General features: G+C 32.8%; 2 protein-coding genes across 2 annotated transcripts; one reads left to right on the forward strand and one right to left on the reverse strand.

The window, feature by feature from the left end:
- Positions 1-8,724: 8,724 nt before the first annotated feature.
- On the forward strand, positions 8,725-10,387 carry LOC132728174 (ficolin-1-like). The gene has a single exon (XM_060713806.1). The coding sequence runs from the start codon at positions 8,848-8,850 to the stop codon at positions 10,078-10,080; it is 1,233 nt and encodes a 410-aa protein (XP_060569789.1). The 5' UTR covers positions 8,725-8,847; the 3' UTR covers positions 10,081-10,387.
- Positions 10,388-12,007: 1,620 nt separating this feature from the next.
- LOC132728164 (F-box/LRR-repeat protein 17-like) lies at positions 12,008-17,248 on the reverse strand. Its single transcript, XM_060713795.1, has 5 exons — positions 17,186-17,248; positions 16,454-16,585; positions 15,302-15,409; positions 14,112-14,319; positions 12,008-13,212 (listed from the first exon to the last, which is right to left on the reverse strand). The coding sequence occupies exons 1-5, from the start codon at positions 17,246-17,248 to the stop codon at positions 12,932-12,934; spliced, it is 792 nt and encodes a 263-aa protein (XP_060569778.1). The 3' UTR covers positions 12,008-12,931.
- Positions 17,249-17,470: the final 222 nt, after the last annotated feature.

Below are 17,470 nucleotides of genomic sequence, written 5' to 3' on the forward strand. Positions count from 1 at the left end.
ATTGCACTTATAACTACTAAATACCAAAAAAGTTCAAATATGCATAAAAGCCTTAATGCTTGAAACGCAGTAGAATATAGTTGTAAATATTAAAACTCAGTCCATGACCGCAACATAACATAAAATATACTAATCTGAATCATTTACATTTTCCTATAACGTAGTAACATACCAGTTGATTTATGAAATATTTGACTCACTGAGCATCAGCTTTAATGCTTAAAATATTTTTTTCTAAAAATTTCCATTATTTAAAAGAATACCCTTTCTTAATCCATGTTTTAGCTAAATGCATCATTCCGTTGTTATTTACACATTAAGAAAATAGAATAGTCCTTTGCAATAGACAAAGCAAAATTAGGTAACTTATAAACTCAGTAAAAAATTGCCGATAATAGTTTAAACATAGCCATTACATTTTATCTAAATGACGCATAGAAACTTGACTAGTGAAAGCGCTTAAGTAGTAATCGTCAGGCAATCAGAAAAATCAACTATTAAGTAGTCGCAACATTAACAGGAGCTTCAGAATAATGTAAAATCTCACTGGGGTATAAGGGAGTGGGTATGACTCCTCGAGTTTAAAAAATAACATTAAAGCCTATTATGCTTATTGTTTTTCTTCAGCTTTTTAATTTGAGTCTTTATATTATCCAAAAAAACACGGTGTTGCCAATTACCTGAACCATCTTTCATCTGTTGCTTTTGACAATGAGAGACAGTACTGTCATAGTGATAAGTAGTTACATATTTATATGGAATCAAATACTACATTGTTGACTACTTTTGACAAATAATCACTTATCGCTACTTTAATCAGTAACACAATCTACATTCCTGAACCAATTTTAACATTATTAATTCACATTCTAAAGTATGTAAGGATTCCCATATAAAAAGCATCTGGCGAACGGTTGTTACGGAGGGGGATATTAACTGCATTTTATTCATCTCTACATAAAAAATAGCTCAACATGGCACCAAAAAGTTATCAAGTAAATGATGACAGAAACGGATACTTTAAACTAGAATACACGATTCTACTAAAAATTTTCACGTGCAAAAAATGACATTTCAATTTTTTGTTTTGATTACTTTTTTTTTCGTACATATTTTTTTTGTTGTTCATACATTTTTTTAAGTTTCTGAATAACCGTATATAGGGTTTCGCGGGTTCCAACTGCGGGTTTTCAAATGTGCAATTTTAAATTTCTGCGGACTTTATTCTGCGGCAATTGTTGGGAAAAAACTGAATTCAATCTGCGATCGTCTTATCAAAGTCTAAGTCCATTACCATATTCATAATTATTTATTAAGTCTCACTAACATATACAGTCACATTGCTAGTCTTCCGTCGCACCGCAAAACGAAGAATTACAAACAACAAATATGTGCTTACAACAAAAATAATGCAACAAAAGAAAGAAAAAATGTTGATCACCGTAAAACTGTAAAAAACCCCGTCATAAAATTGATAGAAATTTACCAGTAAATCAAATACCAATAACAGTATACCACAGTATAGCGTAAGGCTGAAAGTTGAATGATTTGTGGAAACAACATTAGCGACTGTCAAACCTATGATATGCTGTTTAAATATCTATCTAAGTACATATTAACTATAAAAACAACCCGTACAAACACAGATTAAATAACTAGCCGACAGCAGTAGTTTTTCTCAAACTTGAAAACCCGCCTGAACTTATAATCGTTATCGTGATTACTTATGAGAAAACAGGTCATAATGCAGTTACACATATTGTACCAGGTAAAAAAAAATGGAGAAATAAATTCTGCGGCTTTATTTCTGAAGGTGCTGAAACTGACCGCAGAAAACGCAGAAATAAAGTCACCAGAAAAACAAAAACAACTTATACGGTAAACATACTTTTTTTTTAGTTTTGCATACAATACTTCTTTTTAAGTTTTGCATACATATTTCTTTTTAAGTTTTGGCATACATATTTTATTTGAAGTTTTTCGGTACAATATTTTATTTTTATCTTGTTTTTTTTTACTGTTTTTTTTCGTAACATAAATTTTACCATGACGCCCATTTGGGAAAAAGTAGAAAGGTTTGGGATAATTACGCCCATTGTAAACGCGAGAAAACACCGGGAATTTTCAAGGAAACAACTTCGGCCATCTGTAAAATTACAGACCCCATTTGCAAACGCCATTTGCAAATACCCAACATTTTCATTTTTGGAGGGTATCAAAAAGATAAAACAACTTTTTAGTTTATATATTACAGAGACCCATAGATATTATCTATTTATACTAATCTAGTATATATAAATTATTTTTTTCTAAATCAATTGGGAATAATAAGGACCTATTTTAGTTCTTTTATTGTGCCATTATTTGTAATACACCAGTCATTTGTAAAACCACCGCCCTTGCCCCCGGGGGAGTGCGCGGTTAAAAAGAAACGTGTGATGTCTGCGCGCTGTTCCGGGGGCATAAGGCAGGAATGTTATTATCTGAAATCCCCCGCAGGGCGAAGATTTTTACCAGTGGTTCGGCTTGGTTTAAGTCAATGCCCCTCCCCCGCTATAGCCTCAGGGGTGGGGTTGAGTGGTGCATATTCATTCACCTAATCAACAGCCCTTTTCCCAAATAGACACTAATATAATAGTAGATAAGAAATTTAAAAAAAAATACACTAATTATATTAAATACATATGAGTTAAAAAATGGGCCGAAAAAAGGTCGGCCGAAACCAGACTTGCGCGGCCAAAAAACGACTGGCCGATTCCAAAAAATGGGCCGAAATATGAAAACCAAACTAACTGTGCTAGTTTTATACTTCAACTATGGGGGCTGTCCTTTATGAGATGTGAAGGCTGTTTTATTGGCTAAAATATGTACAAAAAACCAAAATAAAAAATGTACGAAAAACTTTAATAAAATATGAATGCAAAGCTCAAAAAAAAAATATGAATGCAAAAATGAAAAAAAATATGTATGCAAAACTTAAATAAAAATAAATGCAAATGTCACTTTTATGCCACCGTAATTTTGTTATATGAACAAATTATTATTATTATTGGATAAGTGGTAAAATTAATGAAACTTTTATCACTTAAGCATCATCAAAGTATTGACCGCCATCTTGAACTCCACCTCAAATATTTCAATGTCGAAGATCGAAAATAAGTCAGTTCTCAGTATTTAAACAGAACTCAGATTACACCTTTAGACCTCTGGAACCCAAAGTGCGTTGATATGTAGCATATTAACGCACTTTGGGGTCAATTTCTCGATTTTGACCCCTAAGTGCGTTTGACCCCAAAGTGCGGTGCGAAGTTTAACGCACTTTGGGGTCAGACCCCAAAGTGCGTTTGTCCCCAAAGTGCGGTGTTACACTGCCTGTACGGACTACTACTTAAGGCCGTGTAACACCGCACTTTGGGGTCAAACGCACGTTACGTACTTTGGGGTCCGACCCCAGATTGCGTTACGCACTTTGGGGTCCAATTTCGACCCCAAAGTGCGTTAAACAGGTACATATGCATTTTTTAACATCAGGCAAACGACCGCACTTTGGGGTCATAGAAAATTAATGTTCATTATGTTTTAAATAATATATTGTAGTCATAGTCAATGGTAAACAAAAAACCAAGGTATTAAATAGACACAAACATGTGCCCTGAATTATAGTAGAATCAATAGGGATTTAAATGGTCTTGATTAGTAAGTGAAGAACTTTCACCAAATCAATCACTAAAAAAAGAATTTGTATCAAATTTTTAAAATATTTTTTATCAAATTTTCCATTTATTTTAAAAGAATGCACACCTTTCATTAACTCCATTGTTTTTAGCTAAATGCATTATTTTCCCGTTTGTTATTTGCACATTTTATATAAATATGATAGTCTTAGCATAGACAAAGGTATAAATTCTGGGAAATCTTAGTAAGACATTTCAGTAAAAATGTGCCTGATAATATGTTGAAAAAGCCATTTATTTAGCTAAATGTGACATATACTTGACTAGGTATGACGTTTTAAAGGCCCATTATGCTTTTATTTGTTTTTCTGAAAAACTTTTTTATTTTGATGTTTTTTCTATATTAACCTAAAAATACACATTGGCCAATTACCTGAACCATCTTTTAATCTGTTGCTTTTTGGCAATGATGAGTAGAGTTATAGTGAATTAGTATTTTATATGGAAGTCAAATACTACAGTGTTTGAACTTCTTTTATGATAAATAATTTCACATTTATCGCTACTTTATTCAGGTAACAAGCATCTTACATTTCTCTGATACCAGTATTTTAACATTGCAAAATTCATGTTGCTCTTTCTAAAGAAGTATGTAAGATTTCCCATAAAAAAGCCTCTGGCGAACGGTTGTTACGGAGCTTACAAAAACCCTTAAGTTTGTTGATAAGTGTAAAACAATATTTATAGTCCGATCGAAAAACTTGATGTTTCACCAGAACATTGCAAAAGAGTATATTTATAGTTCTTTAGAAAAAATATTAACTTCATTTTATTTCATTCCCAACATATTTAAAATGGGGCTCAATATGGCATCAAAAGTTATCAAGTAAATGATATTTTTCGCAGCATCTTTAAATTCTAGGAATATACAATTCCTGTATTAGAGTATTTTGAACGGTGGCATAAAAGTGACATTTGAGCCGCGTCACGACAAAACCAACATAATGGGTTTGCGACCAGCGTGGATCCAGACCAGCCTGCGCATCCGCGCAGTCTGATCAGGATCCATGCTGTTCGCTTACCAACTCTATTACAAATGGAGAAACTGACAGCGAATAGCATGGATCCTGATCAGACTGCGCGGATGCACAGGCTGGTCTGGATCCATGCTGGTCGCAAACCCACTATGTTGGTTTTATCGTGACGCGGCTCATTTTGTTTTTCGTATATATTTTTTGTTTGTTTGTCGTACATATTTTTTTTAATTTTAAATACATACTTTTTAGTTTTGCATACATATTCTTTTTTAGTTTGCATACATATTTTATTTTAGTTTTGCATACATATTCCTTTTTAGCTTGCATACATATTTTATTTTGGTTTTGCATACATATTCTTTTTAGGTATATATATATAGTCCGCGGTAACCCAAAGAAAGTTTCTGCATATGGTCTCGATGTGGTTAACATTGTCACAAGGTGCCTTAAAATCCTTCATGGAGTTTCGGAGATAAGGAGCGGACATGAAACCCAAGTCTTTATCCTTTGACCTGTAGGAGTGGCCCCGACCTTGGTGCGGCACACCTGGCATATATGTTCTGCACATTATATGGATGTGCTAAAGAATTTACCTAAGTTTCATAATTCTCAATTCTCAGGGGATGGGGTTGAGTGGTGCATATTCATGGAATAATAACTGATCACCAATCAACAGCCCTTTCCAAATAAACACTAATATAATAGTATATAATAATAAAAAAATAATGATATAAAATTCATATAATATAAAAGAATGGACCGAAAAAGGTCGGCCGAAACCAGACTTGCCCAGCCGAAAACGATTGGGCCGATTTTAAAAATGGGCCGAAATGTGACCAAACCACTGTGCTTTATAGTTATGAGATTTGAAGGCTGTTTTGATCGGCTAAAATATGTATGAAAAACAAAAATAAAATATGTACGAAAAACAAAAATAAAATATGAATGCAAATCGAAAAAGATATGTATGCAAAACTGAAAAAATATGTATGCAAAAATAATATATATATACAAAACTAAAAACAAAAAAATGCAAATGTCACTTTTATGCCACCGTAATTTTGTTATATGAACACAATTTTTAGATATTTCAAATGGTAAAATTAATGAAAATTTTATCACTTAAGCATCATAAAGTATTGACCGCCATCTTGAACTCCACCTCAAATATTCCAATGTCGCAGATTAAAAATAAGTCAGTACTCAGTATTTAAGCAGAACTCAGATGACACCTTTAGACCTCTTGAACCCAAAGTGCGTTGATATGTAGCATATTAACGCACTTTGGGGTCAATTTCTCGATTTTGACCTCAAAGTGCGTTGGACCCCAAAGTGCGTTTGACCCCAAAGTGCAGTGTTACAAGGCCGGATCTACACCTAGTCAAGTTTTTAGATAAGCTGAATAAATGGCCATTTCAACATGTAATCAGGCACAATTGTTACTACAATGTCTTATTAAGATTTCCCAGAATTTGTACCTTTGTCTATGCTTAGACTATTATATTTCTATAAAATGTATAAAAAAAAATAAACGGGAAAATGAAGCAATAAGGTAAAAACAATGGAGTTAATAAAAGGTGTACATTCTTTTGAAATCGATTGTGCAAATGGAAAATGTGAGAAAAAATATATTTTGAGCTTATTAATTGATACAATTTTTTATTTGATGGAAGTTCTTCACTCATTTAAAATCCCTATTGATTCTACAATGATTCTGGGCACATGTTTTTTGTATATTCAATACCTTGATTTTTGTTTTACCACTGGCTTTGACTACAATATATTATTAAAAACATCATGATAATTCATTTTATTGATTAAATTTTTATGACCCAAAAGTGCGGTCGCTTGTCTGATGTTAAGAAATGCATATGTACCTGTTTAACGCACTTTGGGGTCAAAATTGGACCCCAAAGTGCGTAACGCACTCTGGGGTCGGACCCAAAAGTGCGTTTGACTCCAAAGTGCGGTGTTACAGAGTACCTACCTATTGATCTACATCACTCAAGTTTGAATGGGTACATGAGGGGGCTGCACTTTCTTTGTGTGACGCTATATTGTGGCCTGCCACAAACAAACAAAATGATTCTGCAGGGAGATCACTAGATGGATATAGATGAGTGAATTCTGTTAAGTTGGCTAGGATAATGATTATAATTGATAATAACCGAGATGTTCCGATTGACTTGTATACAATGTCAATAGCACCGAATTTTTAAGATGCCGCCTCTCAGTGTTCATTTTTCTTTCTTTTTTGTAATAAAATATTATTTTTATTATTTAAAGAAAGGTTATCTTAAATTTAAATGTAATAATTATCTTATAATAATGTCTAAATATAGCTGCAATCTCATTGGTCCAAACAGTAGTCAACAGAACCTTTTATAAAATCATATTCACCTGGTGTACTGTCATATTCACTGGCTGAATTGGATTTTCCCAGTCTAAAAATAGATTGAGACTCATATTCAAGAACCATACGCCGTATAAAAATAATTGTTGAATTTCGTTCTTTATGGCATATTTCTTATACTTAAAGGCTACACCGTAATGATGAGTATAAACTTGATTTACTTTTGTATGCGCAGCGTTCGCGGAGTCGTTGCACGCCTAACACGTAAGTTTTTTCCCCTCGCTTCAACAAGGAAACATATGTACATGTATATTAAGGTTATCCTTTTTGTGATTTTTTTAACTCTTAGCCTATTCATATAATAAAACAATTATTGACTAGTGAGCCATTGAATATGATGTGATATTCACCGGCAGATGACATATTGACCGAGGCGATAGCCGTGGTCAATATGACTTTCTGCCTGTCAATATCACATCATATTCAATGGCTCACTAGTCAATAATTGTATATAATTAAATTTAAACTTGTCTCTTTAGTTACTTCAGAGAATGAAAATGATCCATACGAACAATGCTTTAATAGAGATACATTACTTCTATTTAATTACATTTAAATCCCTGCCTAGAGGTATCACAAATATATTTTTAAGTGAACCCCAAGGAGGTACATGTAGAGTAAGAGTTTTTCTTAGAGTTTGGAACTGGCCAGAATCGCAAAATATTATAATATAATTATTAAGTCAGGAACGTAAAATATAATATGCCAGAAACGTAGGCTATAATTTAGGTCATAATCGCAAAAGATAATATAGGTCAGAAACGCAAAATACTAGTACAATGTGGTCAAAACGCAAAATATGATATGATAAGAAACACAAAATATAAAATAGGTCAGAAACGCAAAATATGGTAATTTTGCACTAGACTAACCGCATAAATTAAAGGCTCTAAAATAATGTGAATTTTATGACAAAATTTGCGATGCGACACACAAGGTACATAAGACGTAAAAAGTACAAAACGTGCCTATTTAAAAGTGTACAGTCTGAAAAGTTCACTTAGATGTAATTCGTCTTTTATTCAAACGCTAGCTATATATAGGAGATATCTGCATCTTTTACATTCATTAGTTAACTAATTTATTCTAGTTCAATTGCGTTTGAAGCTATAGGCTTATTGAAACGCTCTAGAATCCGTTCCTGTAATCAACCAGTACCAATCAATGAGTATAAAATTTCTTGCTGGCTTGTCCCTGAAGGGGTTTGAAACCATGCGACCAGCATACCTTAGATTACTAGTACTTGTAAGTACGAGTTAACTTCTTTGCAACGCTGCCACTCACAATCGTTAAGCCCATTAAAATATTTAAAAAATATTTCTATAGAATAAAATAGTAAAACATAAACATTCAAGGCCCGCTTTTTATTTTTAAATGACTGCCAATTAAGAACGTCATTGCAAAAAAGAAAGAAAAAGAAATGAATAAACCACTCCAAATAAATGAATACTTGACTGCCATTACCAAAATTTGAACAACAATTTATGTAATTTACCAGATTTTTGCTCTCTTTTTTTCAAGTGCCTCAAGTACCAAAATAACAAGTTCAGCATAATTATCGCAACCGGATAGTTATTTAAATATGACTGACATCTTGATATAGCTAACAAATCATAACTTTTGTTAAGAAAGGAACTGGCAATTTGATGTTAATATAAAAAATAATTATTCAGGCAGTAGGATTTATATACCTTAAACATTAAATAAGTAAATAAGCACCTTCATGCCAAAAATGAAAGTCGCATTTATCATCCTGCTGATAGTCGGAATATTTTACTGTTCTGCTAATGACTTGAGACTTGTGAAGGAAAGAGTACGATATTTAGAGAACAGAGTTAATTCAGAATCAAAATTCAGACATGATGATTACTCCGAAATAATCTACAGATTGGAAGAGATAGATAAAGTATTGAATACATCGCTTGATAGCAGAGTAAGCCGCTTCAATGAAGTGCCAAAAGAAACAAGCTCTAGAGCTATTGAACATCTAAAAGCAGACTTCACACGAATTAGAAAAGCATTTGGCGAGGAGAAGACCGAAACGGCAAGGATTCGGAGGGAAATTCCTAGCTTAGGAAATGATCTTAAAGCAGTTCAAGAGGAAGTAGACAACTATTGTAAAATAAGTTTAAACAAGACAGACAAGGTTATTTCGAGATTAGAAACAAACACATTGATGATATCAAAAGTCAGTGCAAAACAGATTGCCGATGACATTGAAAACAAAACTGTCTTAAGCAATAAAAGAGTTGATGCTATAGCAGCAAATGTGGAAATAAATAAAATAAATATAGAACGTGTATACTCGCTGGTAACAGTATTATCAACTAACATTAAAACTTTATTAAGACAAAATTCAATGTCTTGTATTGAACTACTCAGTAACGGGATCACAAAAAGTGGTACATATCAACTACGGAACGGACTTGTGGTTTACTGTGACCAGATTACAGATGGTGGTGGTTGGACAGTATTTCAGAGAAGACTCAATGGACAAGTAGATTTCTATCGTAACTTGGCTCACTATAAAAATGGATTTGGCGATCTTAATAGTGAGTTCTGGCTCGGTAATGAACATTTAAGTTCACTAACAGCAGGTGGAGAACATGAACTTAGAATAGAGTTGGAAGATTTTGATGGAAACAGTGTATATGCCAAGTATAGCAAGTTCAAAATTTATCCAGAAGAAGACAACTACAAACTGAAGGTGAGTGGATATAGTGGAACTGCCGGGGATGCCCTAGATTATCATAATGATATGATGTTCACGACGTTTGACAGAGACAATGATAAACATACAATAACTTGTGCTGTTGAGTATCATGGTGCTTGGTGGTATAAAAGATGCTTCTATTCAAATCTCAACGGACAGTATTCCGAAAAAAGTCAAAAAGGAATTAGGTGGAACAAGTGGAAAGTCTCAAGTTTAAAGAAAGTAGAAATGAAATTCCGTTAGCACTTCTAGAAAATCTACAAGCAATGCTACTGCATTCATCTATGTTTCTCCAGATTGTTGTCAGAATTATTTCCTTGGATTCTCTTGATCATCATAATAATAGAATGATGTTTTCAACGTTTGACAATTACATTATTGTTATTATCATCATTATTATTATTATTATCATTATTGTTAATCTATGTTAAAATCCATTATATAAATATGAAAGCGACGTATGTTTATTTTCATATTGAAAAGGTTCTTTATAAATGTTTCTTACCAATGAAAGAATGTATATATGCAAGCTCGATAAATAGATCAGCGTTTAAGATACTAAACAGTTTTGACGGAAACTGTATAAAACGTTTAAATCCATGTTGAAAATCATAAAAGAAACAAGCTGGGGACATGTACATGTATATCTAGGAATGACTCAAGTCCCTGCTGACAGAAAAGTGGAGGCGTATTTACATCTGCTCATCGAAATCGATGTTTTTATTGTGCTTAAACCTCTCATAGTTTTAACGTGTGTTTGTCTAGTTAAAAAGAAAATTCATTTTACACTTATTTTGCAAAGAAAATTCTTTATACATTTGTCTAGTAAAAAAGAAAATTCCTCTTAGATTTGCCTTGTAGGGTTTTGTGTACATGTTCAAACCAAACTGTTGTGTGTATATTCTGAAGAACCACCTTATTTCCTACAAAACTTCTACAAATAAAAACTAAAACACTCGAATGCAATATGCGAGAACGCTTGTATTTAGGGACAGTACACAAGATGACATAATAAACGTGCAAATACATGTATAGCATAAAGCAATAAATATTGTAATTGGTTAATAAATTTTATCTCTGTCATATAAATGTTTTGCAAATCGTGGTCGACTCGTCCAGGAAACACCAAAAACAAAAAACCCCTTTTAAAGTTTTTGAAATGATTTCAGTGTTATTTAAGGGAAAATAGTTTTGGAAACCTGTGCCCATTTGCCATCACAGGAAAGTGACTGTCAAATACCAACGAATGTTGGGCCTCATCCTTGCAAAACATTTAACATTTATACAAAACGATGTAAAATGTCTACACTATGTTTCCGTTAAAAATTAAACAATACATTTTATTTAGGCAAAGCTTGTACGCTTTTAAAAAAATTGTACTTTTCACAAAAATTTTGGCATTGAATTTGAATGTGTGAGTGTCCCTAGGAGTTGCTCGCTAGAAACTGATTTCCGAATATGAAAACCCCGATTAAATACAGCTCGAATCATTCGAGCGAACAATGAATGTATATAAACCGGTTTTGTATTAAAAACGCTAGTACAAAGGTACTCATCTATACGTTGTAACGATGAGTACCAAATATTCTGTGTAGTTTCATTATTAATAAAGTATTGTAAAATTTACAAAATTTCCCAACTGTATTGTAATCTTAAATAAAATCGCTTTGATGTATTATAACCTTTCTATTATTTGATTTGTTTCATATTTTAAACAGTTTCATATTAACGACCTTAAAGCTGCATGCCTCCGGACGAGCCGAAATATTTCAAGAAAATTAAATTTGAGAAAAATGTACATGTACTAAAATTTTAAGAAAAGTAAAATGTTTCAAGATTCTAGCAATGATTTACAGGTTATAGGCAATTAAAGGTTGATTTTGGGGTATCTATCATCATATTTATACAGCGTTACTAACACAGTAAGGATTATTTTTGCTTATTTTCACCTCTATTTGGTAATTTATGTGGATTGCAATAGCAAGTTTGCAATGGGTAAATTATTTTCTTTTTTCACTTCACAATATTTTACTCTTTTTAATACATTTTTAAAATTTTCATGAAAATCAGCATGAATCTGGAGGCATGCTGCTTTTAGCACAGAAAAGAAGAAAATAAAATGGTTAACTGTTATGCTCTTGTGTCGAGCTAGTGATAACAAAAGACCTGGTCTCAGTAAACAGATTTTATTCAAAATATTTTAACAAATACATGTATATTACCATATAAAACATAAATATTATTAGTTGGACAAGTTGCTGACTGGAGAATATAGCCTGAATGAGATAAATATTACCCGAGACGCTAGCCGAGGATTATATCTATGTCAGCTAGGCTATATTCTCCAGTATGCGCAAGCCAAAGATTATATTTGTATCAGCACGGTTATATATTCCTGTACATGTATACTAAAAAAATAACTGACATTAACTGATTTTTCTCATTTTAATACTCCTGTTTATATAGTCCGCAACATGTATAAAAAAATTATAACTTAAATTGTTATTGACAGCAAGTTCATAATAAAACCACAGCATCTTTAGACTGTTTCCAACAAAGCACTGGAAAAAGACACTTGTAAATAAGATAATGCCAGACATTCAATGACAATGGGGACGCTGCAAAATAAAAAGTAAATAAAACCTGAACAATTTGACGTTTATTTTCATAAATTATTCAATGTAAGATATCATGCAATATCTTAGCAAGATTGTAAGGGGGGTCTTTGAGCTTATTGAACCACTTTTAAGTCAGCTTCCTAAAACTTACCAGTACTGATGTCATATGGAGAAACACTGTAGCTCCAGTAGGACTTGAACCTATGATTTCTGGGTTTGAGATGCAAACATCTTAACCACTGGGCTGAAACTTACCAGTACTAATGTGGTATGAAGAAACACTGTAGCACCACTATGCCATACCTTGCAATAAGTGCAAACCACGGATCAAACAATGAATGGTCTGCACTATTCACTGTTCCACGAAACATTGTGTACTTTTTTTGAAATTTTCCTAAAAATCATGCAATGTTTTATCCAGATTGAATGATGAACAAGTATATTAGATATTATATAGTGAACAAAGTTTTGTTTTCTCATGGGAGATTTAACAGTTTGAACTGATATCCTTCATTTCGTGCTCTCTCTAGTAAACGTCTAGATTCAAGTATAAAAGTTGAATAGTTGATACTTGGATGTTTAAGCACAAGTTCTTCTATTGTTTCTAAGGTAACTCTATCACAACGAATAAGACCAAAGTAATCCAAATATTTGCAGGAAAGGGAAATCGCTCTTACACCACTGTCTGTTACTTCCTGGCACCAGCCAACATCAAGAGCTTCTAGATTTGGACAATACTTTGCAATATCTTCAAGACCTATAAAAGAATACAAAAACATTCTTTTTGGTACACAAAAACTGTTACAGACACTTTTCCACATTTAATTGGTGATGGAATACCCAAGAGGTCCCCACATAAATGTGCATAAACAGGTGTCTGAATCAAACAAACAACCTTTAAACATGCAAGCTAAATTTCATCCAAACATGAATGAAGCACATCCCTGACCAATTTCAAATTCACAGTCAGTTTTTATTTTATTGAATTTTAAGTTGCACCAAGACAGTATTCGTCATATGGCGTCTTTCCAGCTTTACTCGTGGAAGAAGACCTCGGTGCCCCTCTCTGCATTATTTCAAGAAGAAACAGCTACCAGAGTAGAACCACCAATGTTTCCTAAGTTAGCTCGATATCTTTCTCATATGAAAAAATCTGAAGACACTTGCCGGCTCGAACTTCCAGTGGTAAGAGGCATATGGTTTGAATTCAATGACCTTTACCACTCAGCCATGGATGCCCCTGTTTTAAGTTGATAAATTTAACTACATGAGGCCACTGAGGCTATATAAAAATATTGGCACAATGTATATATCTGGATAACTGTATACATAGGAACACCATAGAGATTGATCCCAGTGACCTGTTAAGCTCATAAGTGTAGTGCTCAATGCAATGCAGAGTACCTTTACATTGATTCACATCACTCAAGTGTAAATGGGTACATGAGAGGGCCGCATTATACTTGTATGGCCATTCTTTGTGGGCCGCCACAAACTGACTGAATGATTCCGACGGGAGATTACTAGATGGATGTAGCAGCCATTTGAATATGGGTTAATTCTGTAAAGTTGGCAAACATGCTTTGTGTACATATCTAAGACCATAATCATGCAATAACTATTTTATATCTAAAATAAATTCTCATCAAAACTTACCTTTATCAGTTATACTACAGGACACACAATATAACCTTTTCAATACTGGCAGATTCTTGGCAAGCTGGGATATACACTGGTCATCCATCAATGTGTTTAGAGATACATTTATACACTGTAGATTTTTACAGAACTTGGACAAATACATCACGGAGTCTGATGTCAACCGAGGAATGTTCGACAGGTCAAGATTTGACAGTTTTCTTAACTACAATAACAACAATAGCAACAGATATAGATATAAAATAAAAAAATTTTATAATTGCAAATATGTGCATGTGCAATGTCATTTCAAATAAATTTGAGGAAGCTTTCTAATTTAGAACGTGGAAGGAACAGAGAACTCAACACATGTTATTTTTCAACAAAGGCTGGATAAGTAATTAAAAGAGATCCATTTAAAAACTATTTGTGCAAAAACTCACAGTACATGTAATTATAATACAATACTATTCTGATGTATGAAATCATTTCATTGTTTATGCAAAAACAACACAATATGCATCGATGAGTAACTTCCCCTGAGTTAGCTCCCTTGAAATACACAGACTAGTAAGACTTGCAGAGTTTCTTCCCTTTAAACAACTTAAATCAACATTAAAGTGACTGTCAACAAAAAGGAAACAGCATATGAAATATCAATTCAACCCTTTAACCTCCCGGAATCAAAAGAGATGAGGCAATATACAGTATATTTAACTACCATTAGCTTAGTACTGGTTGGTTCCAGGAACAGATTTGAGAGTGTGTCTGTTTCAGGATCTATAAGATATAAGCTTCCTACACATTTTATTGTTTATGAAATCAACTGAGTAACTTCCCCTGAATAAGGTCCCTTGAAATACACAGACTAGTAAGACTTGCAGTGTTGCTTCCCTTTAAACAACATTAAAGTGACTGTCAACAAAAAGGAAACAGCTTCTGAAATATCAATTCAACCCTATAACCTCTTTGAATCAAAAGTAATTAGGCAATAATGAATATACAGTTTATTTTACTATCATTAGCTTAGTACTGGTTGGTTCCGGGAACAGATTTGAGAGTGTGTCTGTTCCAGGAACAGATTTTTGTGTCTACTGTATAAGCTATAAGCTTCCTACACAAATGAACTAAACTAAATTCTGTATAAGCCAAATATCAATGATTCACACTTAACATCAAGTTACTTATGTCTTGTTTATATCACTTACTTTAGAGAGGTATTTCACTCCAGTATCAGTTATTCCGCAAGACATCAGATTGAGGTATAAAATTTCTGGACAACCAAGAACTATCTCTGACATGGCTGTATCGGTAACCTATAACAAATGAAAAAAAATTGATTTTCATAAAACATTGTTTTTTTCATGACAATTTGAATTAATTTTAGAAACATAAAGATCATTAGGCCCACTTTTCTGCTTAAAAAATTAGGGAATACCCCCAGCTGGCACCACAAATTAACCTGCTGCATAAGTTACTCAATGAGGCGATGCATCTAACATTTTGGAGAATGGTGTCTTGCTGGACTACTTTCTTCTAAATTCAACAAATACATAAAATTTTAGGAGAAGTCTTTCAAATTTTAATGTAAAAAAAATATAATAATGTGAATACATAGAATAAATAGAAAATTCAAGTTATTACAATAAATACAGGATTTATTGTGGTACGAAATTATCATATTTCACTTAGGACTGGCCTAGCCACTCATGAAATATTCATTTTCATACCTCTTGATGCAAATAAATCCTGTATTTATAAAAAAGATTGAATATCCTCTATAAATTTATCACATACCAAAATAAGAACAGTTTACAGTACAAAAAAGTTTGTTTTTTTCATTGACAAGTTTATATACTGTAACACAAACTTTAAGCATGTCTTTATGTTGTGTTAACACGATGCATATGACTTCACTATAAAATATGTGCACAGCCATGCCATATTGATTTTACAGAGTCACAATCACGGTCCAAGTATGTAATTAAATCAGTTACTATTCAGTTGATGTATGTAAATATTTCATTTGACACCTTTATAAAACTGCACATTTGTTAACGTCGCTTTTTGGATAATCATAAAATTTATTTAACAGCTCAGGGTTATATGAATTTATAATGCTGTAAACTTCCTTTTTTAGAGAAAAAAAAATTACTTCATAAATCGACAGCAGCCGTGAATTTATATTAAATAAATTTTATGATTATCCAAAAAGCGATATATCCTCTATATATTTATCAGTTCACATATCAAAATAAGAACAATTTACAGTAAAAAAAAAGTTGTTTGTATAATTATACAAACAACCATTTATATATGGTCATATAACCTGTCAAAAATCTTTTTCAATTATATTATACCTGGCTACAGTGGTCAAGTTGAAGGGTAGTTAACCTTGGGCAGTTCTTTGCTATTCCAATCAGGCTCGTGTCGGAGATCCGCGTGCATTGATTTAAATTCAAAATTCTCAGCCGATGGCAAGCTTTCGATACCTAAAATAGATAAATGAATTTTTTTTTAAAATGTGTAGCATAAAACCTACATTTAATTTATCACTTCAAAGGATATTACAGAAAAGAAGAATTTTAATCAAACAGTGTTTATTACAATAAACATGAATATAAGGTGGACTTTAACTTTAACTATCAAATCTTATTTATTCCTACTATTAAACATAACATGTATTTGAAACTACTACAGTAGCCAGAAGTTTGTGTGATGTATGACAAGATCAAACCACTTCAAGATAGGAATCAAAACTGAATACTGCAGATACATGTTACACATGCACTTCGGACAATAAATTGTTAGGTGCTAGGTGAGGTGTGACATATGATGCACATATGATCCTTACATTAGTGCAGTAAAGGTTCAACTTTTTCTACAATTTATTGAAGTTAACCTGTTTCTGCACTAAGGTGATATCATGAACATCCTCAGTCAAACAAGAAGTTACCTAAACCAAAGTGTATTACCAACACTGATGACTAGGTGAGTAGGATAGCTCGACAATTCTTTGAATACTCAAATAGAATAAAATACCTTATTTTCCCAGCAAAAGGCATATTACACATGAACTATAAATATCTCACATGGCCGAATGAAAGTTTTGTAAATGCCCATCCAAATTTACCTATAACCTTCAGTCTTTTCATATTGTAGGCAGAATATATATTTCATCCTAACCCATTACCGATATCAACTGTTGGTAAATCATCATTATTACAGTCAATCTTTTGATATAATTACAGTCAAATCATCTCAACTTGACTACGTTAAAATGAGCATAATGTCACTTTTAGTTAACCATTTATAACAAGCAATTATCATAGTATTGCAAGCAATCCATAAGTCCCCTACCGGTAAGAGCCCAAGCA

The sequence above is a fragment of the Ruditapes philippinarum genome, unplaced genomic scaffold, assembly GCF_026571515.1.
Source record: "Ruditapes philippinarum isolate M1 unplaced genomic scaffold, ASM2657151v2 ctg15513_1_1_1_1, whole genome shotgun sequence".
In the NCBI taxonomy this organism is placed as follows: domain Eukaryota; kingdom Metazoa; phylum Mollusca; class Bivalvia; order Venerida; family Veneridae; genus Ruditapes; species Ruditapes philippinarum.